We start from the raw sequence: 18,464 nt of genomic DNA, 5'->3' as shown, positions 1-18,464 counted from the left end.
TATTGAAAGTATGAAAATGTTGATTAATATATTAGTGTTTGATTAAATAGGCCTACCTTGTTGGTGACAGTGCACGTAGACTATTTCGTTGACATTAACATTCATTGCATACTCCCAGTACATGCTGAAATGAAAGATATATAATTATTGCATATTGAATACTCAAGTAAGTAGATAAAGCAATTTGTATTTTTTAACATAAACAAAATTCTGTTCCATGGTGATAGAAATTTCAAGTGAACAATTTATATTGGTGTAAATTGATGAAAATAATAGAAGGCAGCCCAGAATACTGGAATAATTGAAAAAATAAAATACTGTAGTGAGTTTTCAAGTTGATTGAACGAATATAAATGTGGGGTCCCTTTTAGACGTCTCCTACGACAAGCAGGGATACTGTGAACGTATTCTGGGATTGAAACAATTCTATATTGAGTCAGATGGTCAACTCAAAGCTCCCCCAACCCACAGGGGGCTTGCATTTACTGAATCTAGAAACATGAAATGTAAGTGCGGCAAGTGAGTGAAATTGCTTGAGTTCAGCAAATTTTTGTGAGTGTTTCAATGCTGATCATAATTTTAAAGCATTCAAAGAGAGTATCAAATTATAAGATAGTAGAAAATTGTTGTAGCTTCCATTGAAAATTTAATTTTGGAAAAAATTAAACTTAAAAATTATAGAAGATGAAATCATAACTTACAAATTTTGAGTACGTAAGCTTGAACGTCTGAGAGATGAACTTCTATGTAAACAGCAATTCCTAATGTAAAGTAAAATAGATTAATTGACTGTTTTGAATATGAAAGGCCATAAAGATAATAATGAAAGCCATAGAACATGATAGAAAATTCACAAAGATTTCTTTGTTCTAGTTGAGTTGATTAGGAATTAATAAAACAATGACATGCACTAATCAATAGTACTATACTTTTTTGTGATTTCTTAAATTGATTTCCCTGAAATGAATGTGTATCTACCAATTTCCACTTTATCACAACAAATACACATTGAAATTGAAAAAAATCACAATTAACGAACAGGGAATTTCTATTCTTTCAAGAGTATTTCAATAACATGAAAACAAGTATCAAAAATACTTACTTTCCCCCAAACATCTATAACCTGATATCAACATTTGAAAAATTTCTAACAAACAGTCACTTTACATTATTTATAATGACACTACATTCAGCCTTGACAGTAAGTCAATTCAAGTTTATGTTAATTAGGCAAGCAAATAGTCACATAGATAAATCTAATTATTAGTTTTTATTTAAAAGAAAAAATTATCTATTTATCTCGATTTTAAAGAAAATTATTTATTGATCTATCAATGCCAATTCATGCAAATGATGCACTCAAAAATTCAATATACTCAACACATATAATTTGAACATCAACTCTGAACTTATTGGAACTATTAGTTTTTACTACCAATGAATAATAGAAGTAGATTCCGAAAATCTTATCAAATTTCAAGTTTGTTTGAATTGTTCATAAAAAGAGTACATAAATGAGGTATTGTTTGTACCTTTTATCTTGACCATCGGGTTCGGAGTAGCCATTCATGAGTTGATTTGGAGTCCACATAATTGTGAGAGTTTGTGAAGTTTGATGGAGTGACAAATAACCAGGGATTGGTTCAGTGAGATCTTTCTGTAAATTGACATGTTCCATAAAATAGAAAAATAGATGAATCAAATGATTATACGAGTAAATTAGCAGCCTAAAGAATCCTATATTAGGTACATATTTCAAATTCATAGTTTCACTAACTTGATGATCACTTTCTAGCCAATTCCAAAAACATATAACTAATGAACATTTTCAACTCTTCAGAGATTTTACTTTTAAACCCAAAATATTTATACACTTGTCAATGTTGAATTTTCAATACCGACAATACGATAATCCATGTCGAATTCAAATAACATTAGAAAGGTATAAGCATTCGAGTATATTTGTAAATATAACATGTAATTGGAATTTTCAAAATATATTATATCCGGTATCTACAGCAATAGGTAGTTTGGCTTTAGCTGATACATGCTGACCATAACCAGATGTTCGCAACTCTGGGTTTTCTACCATGAAGGTTATTAGCAAACAATAGCCAACTGCAAAACTGAATTCAATAGAAGAAAATGATCACGTCTTCATATTCCAGGATCCATTACTACCTTAGGAATATCCAGTTTTAAAACTAGAAATGACTACTTGCAATTGCATAGCCTAATTGTGGCTAGTATTATTGTCAACAGTTGACATCCTTGACAATGACAAAATTCATTGTTTACAACAACTGAGAACAGTGACAGGATAAAGCTGTTATCAATGAATCCTTTGATTCGAAAGCATGCTCCAGTCAATGAGTAGATATTTAATATTCTCCACAATTATATTAGCCTGCAATTACAAGTCGCCATTTCTAGTTTTAAAACTTGATATTACATAAGGTAGTAATGGATCCTGGAATAATGAATACTTGATCATTTTCTTCTATTGAATTCAGTTTGGCTGTTGGCTATTGTTTGCTAAGGGGTCGCAGAGTATCGCCAGCCCTTAAAACCAACACAACCAAAAAAATTGGGACGAATTGGGCTATTTCGTCAAACTGGGACGACGACAAACTAGGTCGCTTCACGCACACAAGCTTGGTTAACTCGCGGAAATCCACGCGAAAAATTCTATTGACCAAACGTTTGTATAAGTAATAAGTAGTATTCCATTTTATTCATCATATTCAACTATCAATTTCGAGTAACTAGTCAAGAAGTCAAAGGTTCGGTCAATAGAATTTTTCTATTGAGTAGAGCCAGGATGATGATCATTAATAATAGATTAGAATTACTAACCTATAAAATGGATAACCCAAATTGACCACCTTCTCTGATCTGAGCCTATAAATATCTTAGTTTTGTTTCCAATACGGTTGGATACTAGAAGAATCAAGAAAAAATTATATTAACAGTATGTTTTCATAAATTTATTGATTCCCTGAATAAGATGGAATTCCCCGATTTAAGAATAATACTAAAACTAATGATAACTTCCATAAAACACTTTTAATAGGCCTATTTACTTTTCAACCTTTTTAATGTTAATACAAACTAAGAGGAATAAAGGTTCAGTGCTGCCAAAAAATGATAGATGTAAAATAGGAATAGACCAAGTTTGTCTTTCACTGTTCCACTTTGGTAGCGTCCGTAAAAACTGACCATTTTTTTGGTGAGTGGCGGCTTTCAGGGCAGACGGACCTCCGGCGACCCTTTGCTAATTACCTTTCTCCATGCTCAAGTCAGTGACAGTAGCTTGAATATTTCATATTTCCCGCAATAAAATATTAGTCCAGTCAAGGAAAGGTTATAGGGGGAAAAGTTGGGAAGACAATTTTTGACCCCGCAGTTTTGTTTAGGGTAGTAGGGAGGTAAACATATCAAAAGTCCACACTCCTATCCCCTGTGCTAAGAAAATCCACAGCGGCTCCACACCTTCAACGGAGGGGATAAGAAACGCACTTTTGCTATGTTCACCTACTAACTAGTCCAAATCAAGCTGCAAAGTCAAAAATTGTGTCACAGACACCCCCTTCAATAGTCATTGTCAAACGTTCAATTCTTGCAGCAACGAAAATTTCACCCCCTACATTGAAGCTGCTATAACAATGAAAGGAAAACTTGGAATAGTGAAATAATACATCATTTCAAAGAGAATAATTCAATGCTCTACAAATATACGATAAGCATAAGTTTTTATGATGCATTGTTGGAGAGTTATTGGATAAAAACCTGTTATTTTAACAATTACACACCTTCAAGAGCGAATATCTCGGGAACTGTTGGGAATATTACAAAATTATACTGGATAAAAGTGTAGAGAAATTATCAAGCTTCATTTTTGAATAGTTAGTCTTGTCGGTTGAACTCATTATTCTCAAGATATGAGCGTAGACGCAAAACGCTGAAAAATGCAACTTTTAAACCACCCTCATCCCCTTAGCACATGAGTTAGGAATTGGGACTTCTGATATGTTCTCCTCCCAACTAGTCTCAACAAAGATGCAAAGTCAAAAAGTTTTGTTTGAAACATTCCCTCCAAATTTCTTTGTCTATAGTTGCAAAAATGGAGATTTCACACTCAACACTAAAGCTGCTGCAAAAGGTGTAGGGAAATTCGTAAAAGTGTGAAATTATACATCAAATTGAAAAGAATTCAATGCTCTATAAGCTGATAATCAGCATGGACTCTTCCAGTCAATTTTTAAAAATTGGTGGCAAGCGTGTTTTTTTTTTAATGTCATACGGTACCTTCAAGAGCGGATATCACGAAAACTTGAGGAGATATAAAAAAAAAGTTGTGGGATGAATATTGTAGGAAATTATGTAAGCTTTAATTTGTTATATGACAGTCAAGTCCTTAGGATACATAGGTTTCGAGTTTTATGCGAGAAACCAAAAAATGGTCCTTTAAACCACCCCCACACCCCCTTAGCACAGGGGGTAGGGGTGGTGCATGAGCCGAAATACGTTGTGATTTGCATTTAGCTGCTCACACTGAACGCAACCAGCAAGTGCAATCGTTCAGAGTTCCTATTGCTCTTTCCAGATTTTGTGCCGGTTAAATTTTAACCATGATTAAAACCACGAGAACCAATCAGAGAAGCCGTCTTTTCAAAAACGCCTTCTCTGATTGGCTCTCGTAAAGTTAATCACGGTTAAAATTTAACCGTCTGTTCAACAACCGGGCCTTTGTTTCTCATCTGCGCGCTTGGTCATGCATAACCAAGCTCGCACTTGCATATATACGCATTAAATGTGATTACGCCCTTATGAAATATCATAATTAATTACAGAAAATGAATCCCGCCATATAGACATCACTCTCAGTATGGAAATAGGTATAGGTTTGCCCATATTTCCTCAAATAGGAAACTGTCCTGAATACTGTAGCTTATTTATATTTTTTCCAATGTAAGCTTTTATATAAACCGGCACCATAATCGATTTCACCCCACAATACTTCGAGATATAATAAGTGGGAAACTCGATACTAGTAACTTTTTAGGTTATAAACGTAGTGTTCTGTACAACTACAAGATTCATGGAACTAACTAAAATAGTTGTTGATTTATTAGTTGATTAATTTTTATTATGATAAATATTGTCCACAAATAGTTGTTTAATTTTTATTATAAATATATTGTTCACAACTAAAATAGTTGTTGATTTAATACCGTAGTTGTTGAGTTAACTGTAACAGAGTACCGTATAAAAAAAAGTTGGTGATATCAATTACTTTTGATGCTTATATCATTTTTAAGTTTTAAACATGATAAAATTAAATATAATAGTAATAGTATTATACATCATATTAATATATTATCATATCAATATTATATATATATATAATATATATATATATATTATATATATATATATATATATAATAGTCGTATTAATAATATATTATCATACATCACCTTGTAAATCATTTGTTCACTAGTTCACCTAATCCTAAAACCTTACTGAAAATTGGCGGAAAACTGACTTCTAAACCATCAAAAAATGGCGAAAAAAGTTTGTGTCGTGCCAAACGGAGTCACTCGCAGTGGCTTTTCATGGAGCTACGATTGAATACAAAGCGCATGCGTCATAAATAGGGTTGCCACCCGTACTATATAATAAAGTATTGTACTTTATTTGGAGGTCTCGTACTTTATACTTTGTAAACAAGATAAAGTACGCAAAAATACTTTATTTTGCTCAATAAAGTACTATATAATAAAGTACGAGGAAATAAATACATTTTAGGTTAGTAGAGTGGCGAAGACTGTCAGATTTAAACTAAATATTGGCTACATTATTTCAGTGCATGTGATGCTGATGAGTTCAAGAATTTGTATAAAGTGGTTTCATATTTACTCTCTATCCCTGCCACTTCAGCAGGAAAGGGGAAAGGGGTTTTTCGGTGATGAATAATAAGTGGAGAGATTAGAGGAGCAAAGCATCTTTGAATCTCAGAAGAAATAATGAACTAATGATTTATTTCAATTTGAATGTTGATTGCAAAGGCAAAGATGCTTTGCCAGTAACAATTATTTATTGATGATGGCCAAAAGCAATACAAAATATATTTTCAAGAATAACTAATTGATTTTTTATTAAATTTAAAATTCATTATTAAACTCATTTTGTATTCCATTATATTCATGTATTGTATTTTGAATATCCATTCAAAATTACTTTATTTGCATGGGCTACTTATAAAAGTTGATAAAAACATAAATCACCTTTTATTTATTTTTTCCAGGAGCACATTCATGCTCTAAAATCATAAAAATACTAGGTACTCAATAATCAGCCTTGTAGAGCACTTAATAGAAGAAAACCATAAATATATTGATATGAATGCTAATATGGAGATTTTAAACGTTGGAAGCAGAAACAGTAAATCAAATAAATGTAAAAGAAGATTTCATATCTACACTACAGCAAAATGAAATAGTAATAAACTAATAAATATTAATTAGTCAAAATCAAATAGTACCTAATAAACTAATTAAAAAAATATCGATTTGATATCGAAGTGACAAAGAACTAGCGCATGCGCAATACGGTGCTGACTGTGACCAAGAGTGGTTTATGAATAAATTCCTTTAAAAAAGTTTAGTCTAATGAATTTCTTAACAATACATCGTTAGAAATATGTATGTTGTATCATTTAATAAGCCGATCTTTTTATAAAATTCACATGTCAATGTTCTTTTCCAAATTAAAATGTTTGAAGCTTCCACAACTAAAAATATTTTCTTAAGGCATCATATTATTCTGAAAGCAAATAAAGTGAAACGATAAATTCTCCGTTATAAAGTTTGACCGTTTTATGTTTTCGAAAGCATACCCAACTACTGAGCTATGTAGCGAAATTCAATAAATTATTCATTACAATAAAATATTTCTTTTCATTTTATAATAAATTTTAATGCTTTTAATTGGATATTTTGTTATTTCATTATATATTTTTTCCATAATATTGATTTGTCATCTGTAGAGCTATAATAGGATAGGTAGAATTGACATGGATAAATAGTAACATATACTAGAAAGTTACCTTTATTGATATTTCAAAGGTAGAAGGAAAAATAGGTTAGGGGATTGAGTTTTTGCTTTTGAATGGCAATAATATGCTGGAAGGGGTTAGAGTTGAGTTAAGGTTAGGGTTCAAGTCGAGTTATATTTATTAATTTTTCAAATGTAAAAGGGAAGGTTGAGGGGTTGGGTTATGCTTTGAAATCGCAATATACTGGAAGGGGAAAGGGTCAGGTTGGGTTAGGTTGGAGTTCAGGTTGATTTTTTTCTGCTTTCAAATGGCGATATGTTGGAAGGGCTTATTGTCCAGGTTATGTTAGGGTGTTCAGGTTGAGCCTATAGCAATATAACCTAATAAGTTATCTTTATTCATGTTTCAAATGTTGCTTGACAAAATACCATAATATACTAACATGTGAATTGAAATATAATAACATTGAGTATGTAACATCATTAATCGTTATTAAATCTATATATTGAATAACACTGAACAGTAACCTGGAAGAAAATTTTATTTTGAATACATTTCTCGTTCTAGGTTATGCTCTTCTCTTCAGAAAATTTGACAACAGTAAGAATAGCTGGCAGTCTTAACTTACACACTCGCCTGGCGCGCGAAGGCAAGTGGCCAGCTACTGTAAGCATCCACAAAAAATATCCCATCCATGCACTCATCACATTGTACTGTGGACCATTGTGCAAGACCAACGTGGCCAAGCTTACCAGATTGACATGCGACTTGGACTGCAACTTTGCGAGAGTGTAGACTATAGTGAGATTTACATTATAATGGCAGTATTTCATTAGCATTGGTGTTGCTATCCATTTCTATCATTCTACAAAACAGATAGCGCTATCCTTTTTTATCTCTGCAACGTAGCCAATTCTGTTTTTAACATTTTAGAAATATAATTAATAACAACATTTTCAATCTCAATTATGAAAATGAATTTTTAAATAATTTAAAAATATATTTTCTTGACGAATAAAATACAGTATAATTGATTATTTTAAGAATTATTAATCAGTATAATTGATTATAACAAGAATGAATAGTTAATATAACATCACATAGGCTATATTGGTATCATCTATCCTCGATGAAAGGCAGTGGCAAGGCAGAGAATTGGTAACGCTGTTCTCCCATCTTTCTACAGTCCTTCACTGACATTGTAACATGGACCTTACTATAGGCGTTAGGTCAGTGCAACAATAGGGGGTCATAAAGGTGCAATTCCTTAGGCTGACCACTGACGACACTGCATGTCTGTACATCAGATTATGTTTATACAAGATTTTTTTGTCTTCAACGGAAGGCTTCAAGCAAAACATTTTTGATGTTATGTTTTTATGTCTTCCATTTTTTATTGTACTGCGTATATGCAGTAAAATTGGGACGGTCTCAAAGCTCCAAGGCAAAAATTAAAAAAAACATCAGTTTCATTTTCTCCAGCATCTACAGGAGAACTAATTGTGATTATTAGAACTCATAGAAAATTATATGCTAAATAGATATTTTTTTCAATGTATAGGGTGTTGATTTGTTTAGTGGTTAATTTGGAAATCTCAACTATGTTCAAATCCACACATACTGATCGACTTGACCACGGTTCACGGTAGTCTTCTCTTCTCTTCTAAAAGTATCATAAGCATTAGCCTATTCTGCAATCAAACAATACTATAAAATATTAACTTTTGCTAACTAGTTTTAGCCGATTATTTGCCACACTCCTTCCTGTAAGTGAGGGTTCTGTAATAAGTGTACATTACTTAAATTAATATAAAAGTCACAAACAGTAGGATGGATTCCAGCTTTAAAATAATATAATTTGATAAAAAAGTAAAAGGTGAATGAAAAAGAGAATTAATTTTGCAGAGATGTGAATGAATAAAATAATATAGAGGTCACATAGAAACAGTTATTGAAATTGAAATTCATTTGCCAAAAATTCATAAATTATCAAATGCATTTTAATAAGACTAGTGCAAGTTCAGCAGAAACATTTATCTTAAACTACAATAATACTTTTATAACTTCTTCTTCATCCTTTACCGTTTACCCAAACTTATGGGAAAGATGTCGTCATTGTACAAAAACACTACTAACTCAACATAGAAGTAAGTGTAATGAGGTGACTTCACCAATTATGTAAGGAGGCGGTGACACTTCCACTAAATATGTAAGTGGAGTGAAAAAACTATGTAATATGTTTTGGTGGTTATAAGATAATACAAGAGGTGAACAATCTACTATATAATTTAATGAAACTTTAACATATATTTACATTTAAACTATCATGATTACTTTATTATAAGAAAACAATATTAAAATGAAATTAATGGGGAAGCTACTTGCTTGCTGCTAAAGATACAATCTTTGTGGTTATGAAAAATTGAAAAAAGAAAACTCAAAAAGGATAACATCTACTTTTTGAAGATGGCTTCCCCCTTTGGCATTCACTGGTTGAAACGCGACGTTAATTATTAGTTAAAAATCAAAATAACTGATCTAGTGAAATTGGTTCAAATCCCGTCCTATTCAATAATACAATTCTCTTTAATCTGCCCGAACTGTGACAGGAAAACTGTATTATAAAACAAGAGCAAAATCTATCCTTTTCACCAGAACAGCCGGACTTTACTCAGTCCGGCTGTTACAAACCACAAAGAAAGCACTACTTCTACCCAATTCCATTTGAAAGCCAGAAATTATAACACAATTGCCAAGACTAGAATGTTTTATTTTAACATTGACTAAAATTTCCCCAATAAGTTTAGATAAGTAATAGGTTTATTCGATTCAATATTTTTTATAATTTTAATATTAATTACACTTATTATAGAAAGATTATAAGGTTTAAATCGATTAAATTTGAAAAATAATGACATATTATTACATTTTCAATCTCCCCTGAATAGCATCATCATTAATAATAAGTAAATAATTATATTTATATTTTTTGCAACATGTTTGGCTAATAGGCAAAAATATGTGTCAAGTCGTACAAAATCTTCTTAGCACTATAGAAGGCTCTGACCTTCAAGAAATTAGTCACCACTCCCTACCCAATTCCAACTAACCTACTTCAACCGTGCTGGCAGCGTTTTGAAGGCGCACCCTGGAAATATCAATCAGCTCTCGATGCCTGGTGTTGTAGTCCAGTCAATATAGACATAAAAAAGGGGGTGTGCTTGCAATTTATATTGTAGTTCTGATTTTTTTATATATCATTTGGGTACCTAAGAGAAGTCCAGAACCAATTTCTTCATGCAAAATTTCCTTGTGCTAGATACAGAGTGGCCCAAAAACCTCGTATTTTCGGCTCATTTTCCAGTTTTCAGCTATTTCTGCCAAATCTCGTAATCGGACAGAAAAATCTGTTCTCGCCTTTTTTCTAGATTATAGAACTCTGAATAAAATGAGATTATTCGGAACTCTCTATCTCCAATGAGTACAGAGTTATGATTTTTCAAAAATGAGTGAAATTTGAAGAAAAAATCAATTTTGATGATTTTTAGTTTGTATCAACAATATCTTCCGATTGTTACCATTTAGATGTATAATTCAAAATCCCTCTGGGCGTATTTTTGTGCTCTACAATCTGAGATCTGGTAGAGCGCTATATCTCATAGCGATTTCTAGGTACACCTGACAACAATGCTCCTTGTATTGTGAAAAACACCTAATTTTCAGCTTCAACCATCATCACCAACTACATTGTCCTCACATTGATATTTCGCACAATTACATAAGTTCATGAGATTATGTTCTATAAGAATCACCCGTTAGAAGCACTTCATTTCAGTATTTCCTAGCGGAGAGGCGCGCTTTGACACCTCAAGGATCAAATTTTCAAACACTTATAACTTGTGATACAATGCTCAGATTTCATCGTACACTTCATTCCTCTCGGCTCGTCAAGGCGGTCCAAAATCATGCATCATAAGTCAAATTCTGACGAAAAATGGAAAATTTATTGTTGAGTGTACCGTACTTAAAGCCCATATTCCAATACACAAAATATGGCCAATTTCTATATTCAAAGCTATGTATCTCGGTAACCCCTAATTTTAAAAATCATTACTTGTTCTTAAAATGTACAATAGAATTTTCTCTTTCATATGCTGTGAACGATTCATGAAAAAATATGTTCGTAAAGTAAGATTTGATTGTTGAAAAAAATCCGGAAATACTGTAGATATTTTTCTCATATTAACGGTTTTGGCAGTTCTATAATAGGGAAAAGTGATTCAAGATGGGTTTTAGGCAACTGTGCTCGTAGAGAATGAATTTATCTACAATTTGGATTTTTTTTTGAATGGACAGCCACTTTGTACTTTCATTTTTGTTCATCTGTTATACTGATTTTCTTTTACTTTTGCTATTCTGTTAATTTTGATGTTTATTTTAATAGAGGCTGTTTGTATTTTGAAATAGGTACTGTACGATATAGACATTTAATTTTTATTTTTACTTTCAATTCTATTGCCAACTTATTATTTCATTTTCTTTTTTGCATTTTTTGTGATTATTGTTTGTGCTTTCTTTGCGAGAATAAAGTTATTATCATTATTAAGTTATTATAGTGATGAATGTCTGACCGGGTTACCATGTCATGTTGGTTCTTCTTTATGCACATAAAGCAGAGAAGGAAGTGGCTGACAACACTGTCGAAATGCCCAGTCTGAAAGGGTTTGCGATTTGCTAACAAGAAGAGGCTTAAAGTGTGCACGATTTTCACTTGCATTCACGATCCGAGCAGCCCGTTTTTGTACTCTACGTCCACAACCTCAGCCGAATAGCCTCACAGGCGTAGACCGAGTGAAATATAACAGTGGAAAAGAGCATGACCAAATAGGCCTCTGTAATACGTCCCCTCAGCTTCAGCAACAGGGAACAAATTCTGAACAGTCTCTTCGTCACCTGCTGAATGTGACTAGCCCAGCTAACACTTGTGTGCAAGACAAAGCCTAGCAACTTCACTCAGTCTTGATGATATGATGGATCTTGTTCTCATTCAAATTGAAGCGATTGATCTGGAACCATGAGATTGAAGACCACAGATGCTCCACTGATATATCCAACACCTGCTAAATGTCTACATCTGATAACGTCAGGGATGTATTATCAGCAAACAGCTGAACAGTCCACAACCATAGTAATGCAGTTTATTGATCAGAATGATGTGATCAATACAATGAAAGGCTCTGCTCAGGCCACACACAGTTAGTCAAGATAAACCACCCTCAAATACACAATTAATTTGCTTGTCTACTCGACACACCAACAGGACACCTCCTTATCCGAAATCCCAAATGCATGCTTGATGAGAACATCAAATTTGACTAACCGTAAAAATAGGTTTAGGCGAGTTTTAAGGTTCAGAAAAGTTAGGTTTGGCTTTTGATGGCATATGAAGTAAGATACATGTAAAAACTTGATATAAATTAGACTTAATTCAACAAACAATCAACTATCTGATGTTCCAACACCCAACTACCAGCTCAGATCAGAGGTACTCGACTACCTTCTTGAACCAGTTTCGCTTTATAGGTGTGGCGATAAGCGAAACCTCATTTGCATTTAGAGCAGTGGTGCTTCTTCATTGCGCCCGTTGGAAACACCACATTCTACCAGCTAATCACCTCCGTCCCTTTTTTGGGTCGAAGCTCTTTGAGCCGCAAATGTCCTTGGTCGCAAGTGTCGTATGTCCCATGCTGACATTACGAATTTCAAACAAAACGGATTTTTTCTTTTGAAGCGGTTCACCCAATATTTTTATTTCTCATTATTTTTTATATTATTTTCAATGTTTATGTTATTTGTTTATTAGCTTTTTATTATTTAGCATACGGTATGGCACACAATACATGCAACTCACATAAGTCTCAAAAAATTTATCGTACATGAAAAACATGCATAATGAATAAAAAAATCAAGGTCCAATTCCTAAGCGGCGACTATATTTACGGCTGTTGTATATCAATGGCTGTATATTATTGCAGACTATACAGAGTGGGTGAAAAGTCCGAGAACGGCTTAATAACTCATACACAAAGCTAATTTGATGGTGGGTGTGATTGGGGATCCTACTCAAATTGGAAATACTACTTTGATATGACTTTAAAAATCTGGTCCGTCATCTTGGATCCGCCATACTGAATGCAACTTTATTTTTTTAAATAGGAAGGTGGTCATGCGATACATGATTTCGATACGAAATTTCAAGAAAAAATTAATGACGAAAACCGCATATCGATATCTCAAACCGTTCAGAAGATATTCACATTATTAATCAACACTATTGAAAGCAGAAAATACACTAATATTAATCAATCACTTATGTATTTCATTTTTGATATGCATGATATTGATTAATAATGTGAATTTCTTCAGAACGGTTTGAGATATCGATATGCGGTTTTCGCCATTCATTTTTTCTTGAAATTTCGTATCGAAATCATGTATCACATGACCACCTTCCTATTTAAAAAAAGTTGCATTCAATATGGCAGATCCAAGATGGTGGACCATATTTTTAAAGTCATAGTAAAGTAGTATTTTCAATTTGAGTGGGATCCGCGATCACACCCACCATCAAATTACCTTTGTGTATGAGATATGAAGCCGTTCTCGGACTTTTTTCTCTCCTTTCTGCTTTGAATAGTATTGATTAATAATGTGAATATCTTCTGAACGGTTTGAGATATCGATGTGCGGTTTTCACCATCCTTTCTTTCTTAAAATTTTGTATCGAAATCATGTATCGCATGACCACCTTCCTTTTTAAAAAAATTAAGTTGCATTCAATATGGCGGATCCAAGATGGCGAACCAGATTTTTGAAGTCATAGTACAGTAGTATTTTCAATTCGAGTTTGTATTGGACTTAAGTTTTTTATTAAAAGAAAATATTGCAGTCACTTTCACTGGAATCAAAGGCATAATAAGATGCTGACGTAGCCATCAGAGAATCTTCCTATACATCCTGATAGGATATTACGGCACTCCTCTACCATGTGCCTGAAGGTACAATTCCTAAGCGACGACTGTACAATTCTAGCCGCGAGACGATTGAATTAATGGATGCAGTCTTTAAATGTATACTATTTTAGTATATATAAATATATATATGTCGATTATAGCAACTAATAGCGGATAGAGTCGTCGTTCAGGAATTGGACTTTTACAGTCTGGACTACTCAACACTCACAGAAAAGTGAATCAGCCTTCCCCCAATTATGCATAGAACGGGCACATCTACCAAGCTGCATCCGTACTCTATTCAGTGCTAACCATGTTTTGCGTGGTAAACAAGAACCTAGTAGTTTCACTTTTTGTGTAGTTGAGAAGTTGATATTGTGGTAATTATTCATATTGAATGAAAAAGACTAAGAAATTGTCAAAAAACCACTGATTTATTGATAATTAGAAAGACCGGTTTCGGTTATTACACCATTGTCAATCTCTGATAAACGTTTATGCAAGCTGACTACTAACTACTGACAGGCTTACTAATTGAACATTTATCTTAAGGGCGAAACTTATGACTAACAAAAATTAAAAACTATCAGGGATGGGACGGGACATAGCTACTGAAATTTTTAGAGACATGAGAGTTAAACAGTCGATAGAGCATGTTAATTCAGGGCATAAGTTGGATGAGAATCATTGAAGCACTTTTTGATAGAAACAAAAACAATATATTGGACTCAAAAACGTAAAGAAGTCATGAAATCTGATTCCTTTTTTGTGCACCGCAAGACTTATCTCGACTACAGTAATCATGCAAGGTTATAGTGCAAGTATTTAAGTAAAGTTTGTCAATATTTTTATTTATACAGCGCATTCATTACATCGCGCATAAACGTGTCTGTAAAAAGTGGGTATTTATATTTGGTGTGTTGATTCCACAATATGGCACCACTATTAATGTATAAAAAACATGTGTGAAGTCATTTAACGTGTACGGTACAGGATACACCAATTAAAAATTGTTTTGTGTACGATATTTAAGCATGCGGTTTTTCCAAGAGCAACGAGAACGAGTGTTCCTTCATGAATAGTTTTTTACTCGTATTCAACGCCTACAGACATTTTCCAGTGGAGTTATCTCGAAGGATTAAAAACATATGCCTTTTACTCTGAATTAACGAAAAATGAAATTACAACTAAGATTAACAATATTAATTTAGGGATACTTCAGAAACAAAAGTATTAACAAGTGAAGTAGGACAAATTTTTGCGTGTATTAGTGAACAAAGCAGACATTTTGAGCTTATGATATAAAATATTTTTGTTATAACTTTTATAAACATTTATACATACTTATATGCATTATCAATTTACATAATTATTACTAACTTTTTATAACAAACGTTCAAAATGGCTGCCTTGTTCTTAGTAATATACGCAGAAAATTTATTTAAAACTTTTTTAGAAAGTTTTTACCAAACTCGTTGAGGCTCTATGGAGTATCCTAAACTACCTAATATTGCTAATCTCCGTTGTAATGTTCATTTTACGTTTATTCAGAGTATAACAACTATTTATTAAATCCTTTGAGGTACCCTCAAAGGAAGAAATCTGGAAGCGTTGAATACCGGTAAAATACTGTTCAAGAAGTAACACTCGTTGCTCTTAGCAAAACGGCATGCTTACATAATCGTACATTTAATGAATTTACGTGAGTTTTTATGCATGAATAATGAACCTATCTTGCGGTACCTACACATTGAATATAATAACTTGACTTTTTACATACATTTTTATTTTGATGAGCGCGACATAATGAACACTCTGTACTTAAACTCACATTCAGAGCTGATCTCCGGCATGAAGGTGGAGTTATGGCACTACTTGAAATTCTATGTCTCTGTACTAATTCATCAGCTGGAGGATCAGTCCAGAAATGATCCTGGGTTTTAGTTTTAGAATAATCCAGAGCGCAAGGTCCTTCTGCAAAGATATTGAAATATTGATTTGGGATTCAGATTATATTCATTACAAATTATTGTCATTGTAAAAATGTATTTATACAAGTATTAGATTGTGACTCAATTTTACATAATCCTAAAACATGATTACTTTCCTTAGGGAAGTTATAATTACATAATGATTACATTATTTGTAAAATATCATTGGAATCGGAAATAAATTTCCAGTAATATTATTAAATAAGTTTGTCATTAATGGCTAATAAGAGAAAATCCCAGTTGAAATCCTAGAAAAAAGTCGTAGATGTTCTTACCTAGAAGTGAGCTGAGAATAGATCCATATTCTGGGTCAGCTACGAGAGCATCTTTGTCATAGTATTTACTGTGAAAATAATAAATCAATAGTTAATGATCTAAAACAAATGATTATCTGAACATAGCAATAGAAATAAACTGAGATTAAAATAGTGGAATTCAAGCTACTTCGATTCTTGTATAATTCTGTATTTATTACAGCAGCTTCTAGTCAATATGGAGAAGTACTTGATTGATAACATGTATTTGGCAAACAGTATACTGTATTGGCGATACAGTATACAGTATAATGTATTGGCGATACAGTATACAGTATACTGTATTGGCTTTACAGTATACAGTATACTGTATTGGCAATTTTAAATCATTAATGTATTAATGGCAAGCAAGAAAATAATATAAATTGTTTGAAATGCGAAATGTATTAAATTTCTGCGTATGATTCAAAGTGAAAATATTCATCAAGATGTTATTGAAAATAATTCTGCAGCATATTATTTAAATCCATAATAGACGTATCAAGTCTCATTCCAGAAAGTAAATCAAGCTATATTTCTTATTACAATGTCTGAAATGATAGAAAATTCAATATTATAACAGAGCGACATCAATCAAGAAACATCAATAGAACTGGTGCGAGAGCAAAAAATTATAAAGTTGCAAACAAAGTTATTGTGAGGCTAAAAAAAGGATGAATATAACATTAAATTAGAATATAGTGAAGTTTAAACTTTTTTTAAAGCGATTTGGGTTGTCTTTTCACCAGTCTGATTAGGAACGTCGTTAGATATCCAGATATCCATCCAGTGCTTAGTTAATTAACCGGTCTGGTGTCGGTGAGTTAAAACAATGTCAGGTAAGTTACACTTTGATGTCGCTTTATATTTTTTATGGACTACTACTAAATATCACCTACGCTCCTTCAAAGTCACTCATGTTGAATATTATTCGTAATTATAATAATAGAAGGTGCTACGCCCATCTTTTTGTTACTTATATTAATTATAAAATTTAAAATAAAATGCTTTAATTATGCCCTTTGTTAGAACCATAATGGAAAAAAGAAACAGTTCCTTATACCAGGCCTTAGGGATTTCTTACCTTTCTATGGAAAGAATATATTTAATGGATTGATAGTGGAACCAATGATTAATAATAAGAACACATTTAATTCAAGTAATATGATTATTATAATTCAATATTAAATTTAGCCTATGTTATTGGACACAGTCCTCACGTAGTTGAGGAGTTAAATAGACTCTGGAGTTTAGAGATCATGTTAGACCCTGGAGTTTATAATTTCGCTTTCTGAGTGAAGGGCTTATAAGTCCAGGACTTGAATTAGATTCTCGCCTCTTTCCGAGTCAAGAATTTATCAAAAATCGTTAAGTCCAGGACTTAAAACAGCGTGATTTTAAACCCTCGACTGGGGTAGGGTTTAAATTCAACTTCTAGACTGAGCAAACACAATTCAGTTATTGTTTTGGAGTAGATAAAAAGCCAAATAGATGTCATGGAATACCTAAATTATTTGGATTAGTCCATCTAAATTCATAATTTATAGTTTGCAAGTTTATTTTGGAATATAATTGTATCAGAATTATGCGTAAAAAACTAACCTCATTTTATGACATAACCTAAAAATGTTCAAGCAAAATAATACAAGGATTGCCTTGGAATTTATATTCCAATCTGAATGTTATTAATCAATGTCATATTCAACATATTAATAATAATAATAAATTAATACTCCAGTTTTTTTAAAAACAAATACGTTTTCAAACTTAATAGCCTAATAAAATTTTTATTCCAAAATCACTGGTTAGGATCAATGATCAATAACAGCATAACGTAAAATTAAATGTTTATTTATTCACCTTTCAAAGGTTTTGCTTTGAATAGCCCTACAAAGAAATCGAAACGTATTTTTACAAAATAGTTTTGAGAGCATGCTCATTTTAATTGTCCCGCTGGAATCAGCTGTTTCCGTTTTGCTATAATGCCAACAATATACAACAGCGAAATATTGTGAATTACCCTCATGTCTACTGAGTTAAAGTCCTGGACTCAAATAAGTCGAGAACTTGTTAGACTCCGGAGTTTAGAAGATAAAATCGTGACTCA

General features: G+C 32.5%; 1 protein-coding gene across 1 annotated transcript in view; it reads right to left on the bottom strand.

Moving 5' to 3' along the window:
• LOC111045180 (small G protein signaling modulator 1-like) overlaps nt 1-18,464 on the bottom strand; it is an 80,953-nt gene that overhangs the window by 47,324 nt on the left and 15,165 nt on the right. Inside the window, exons 6-9 of the mRNA XM_039441839.1 lie at nt 16,340-16,407; nt 15,809-16,047; nt 1,533-1,657; nt 57-124 (exon numbers count right to left, since the gene is read on the bottom strand). Coding sequence (XP_039297773.1) covers nt 57-124; nt 1,533-1,657; nt 15,809-16,047; nt 16,340-16,407 — 500 coding nt within the window. The remainder of the gene's footprint in view (nt 1-56; nt 125-1,532; nt 1,658-15,808; nt 16,048-16,339; nt 16,408-18,464) is intronic.

This window comes from Nilaparvata lugens, chromosome X, assembly GCF_014356525.2.
Source record: "Nilaparvata lugens isolate BPH chromosome X, ASM1435652v1, whole genome shotgun sequence".
Taxonomy (NCBI): domain Eukaryota; kingdom Metazoa; phylum Arthropoda; class Insecta; order Hemiptera; family Delphacidae; genus Nilaparvata; species Nilaparvata lugens.
The sequence above is the reverse complement of the archived record's forward strand: the minus strand, read 5'-3'. Positions and strand labels throughout refer to the sequence as shown.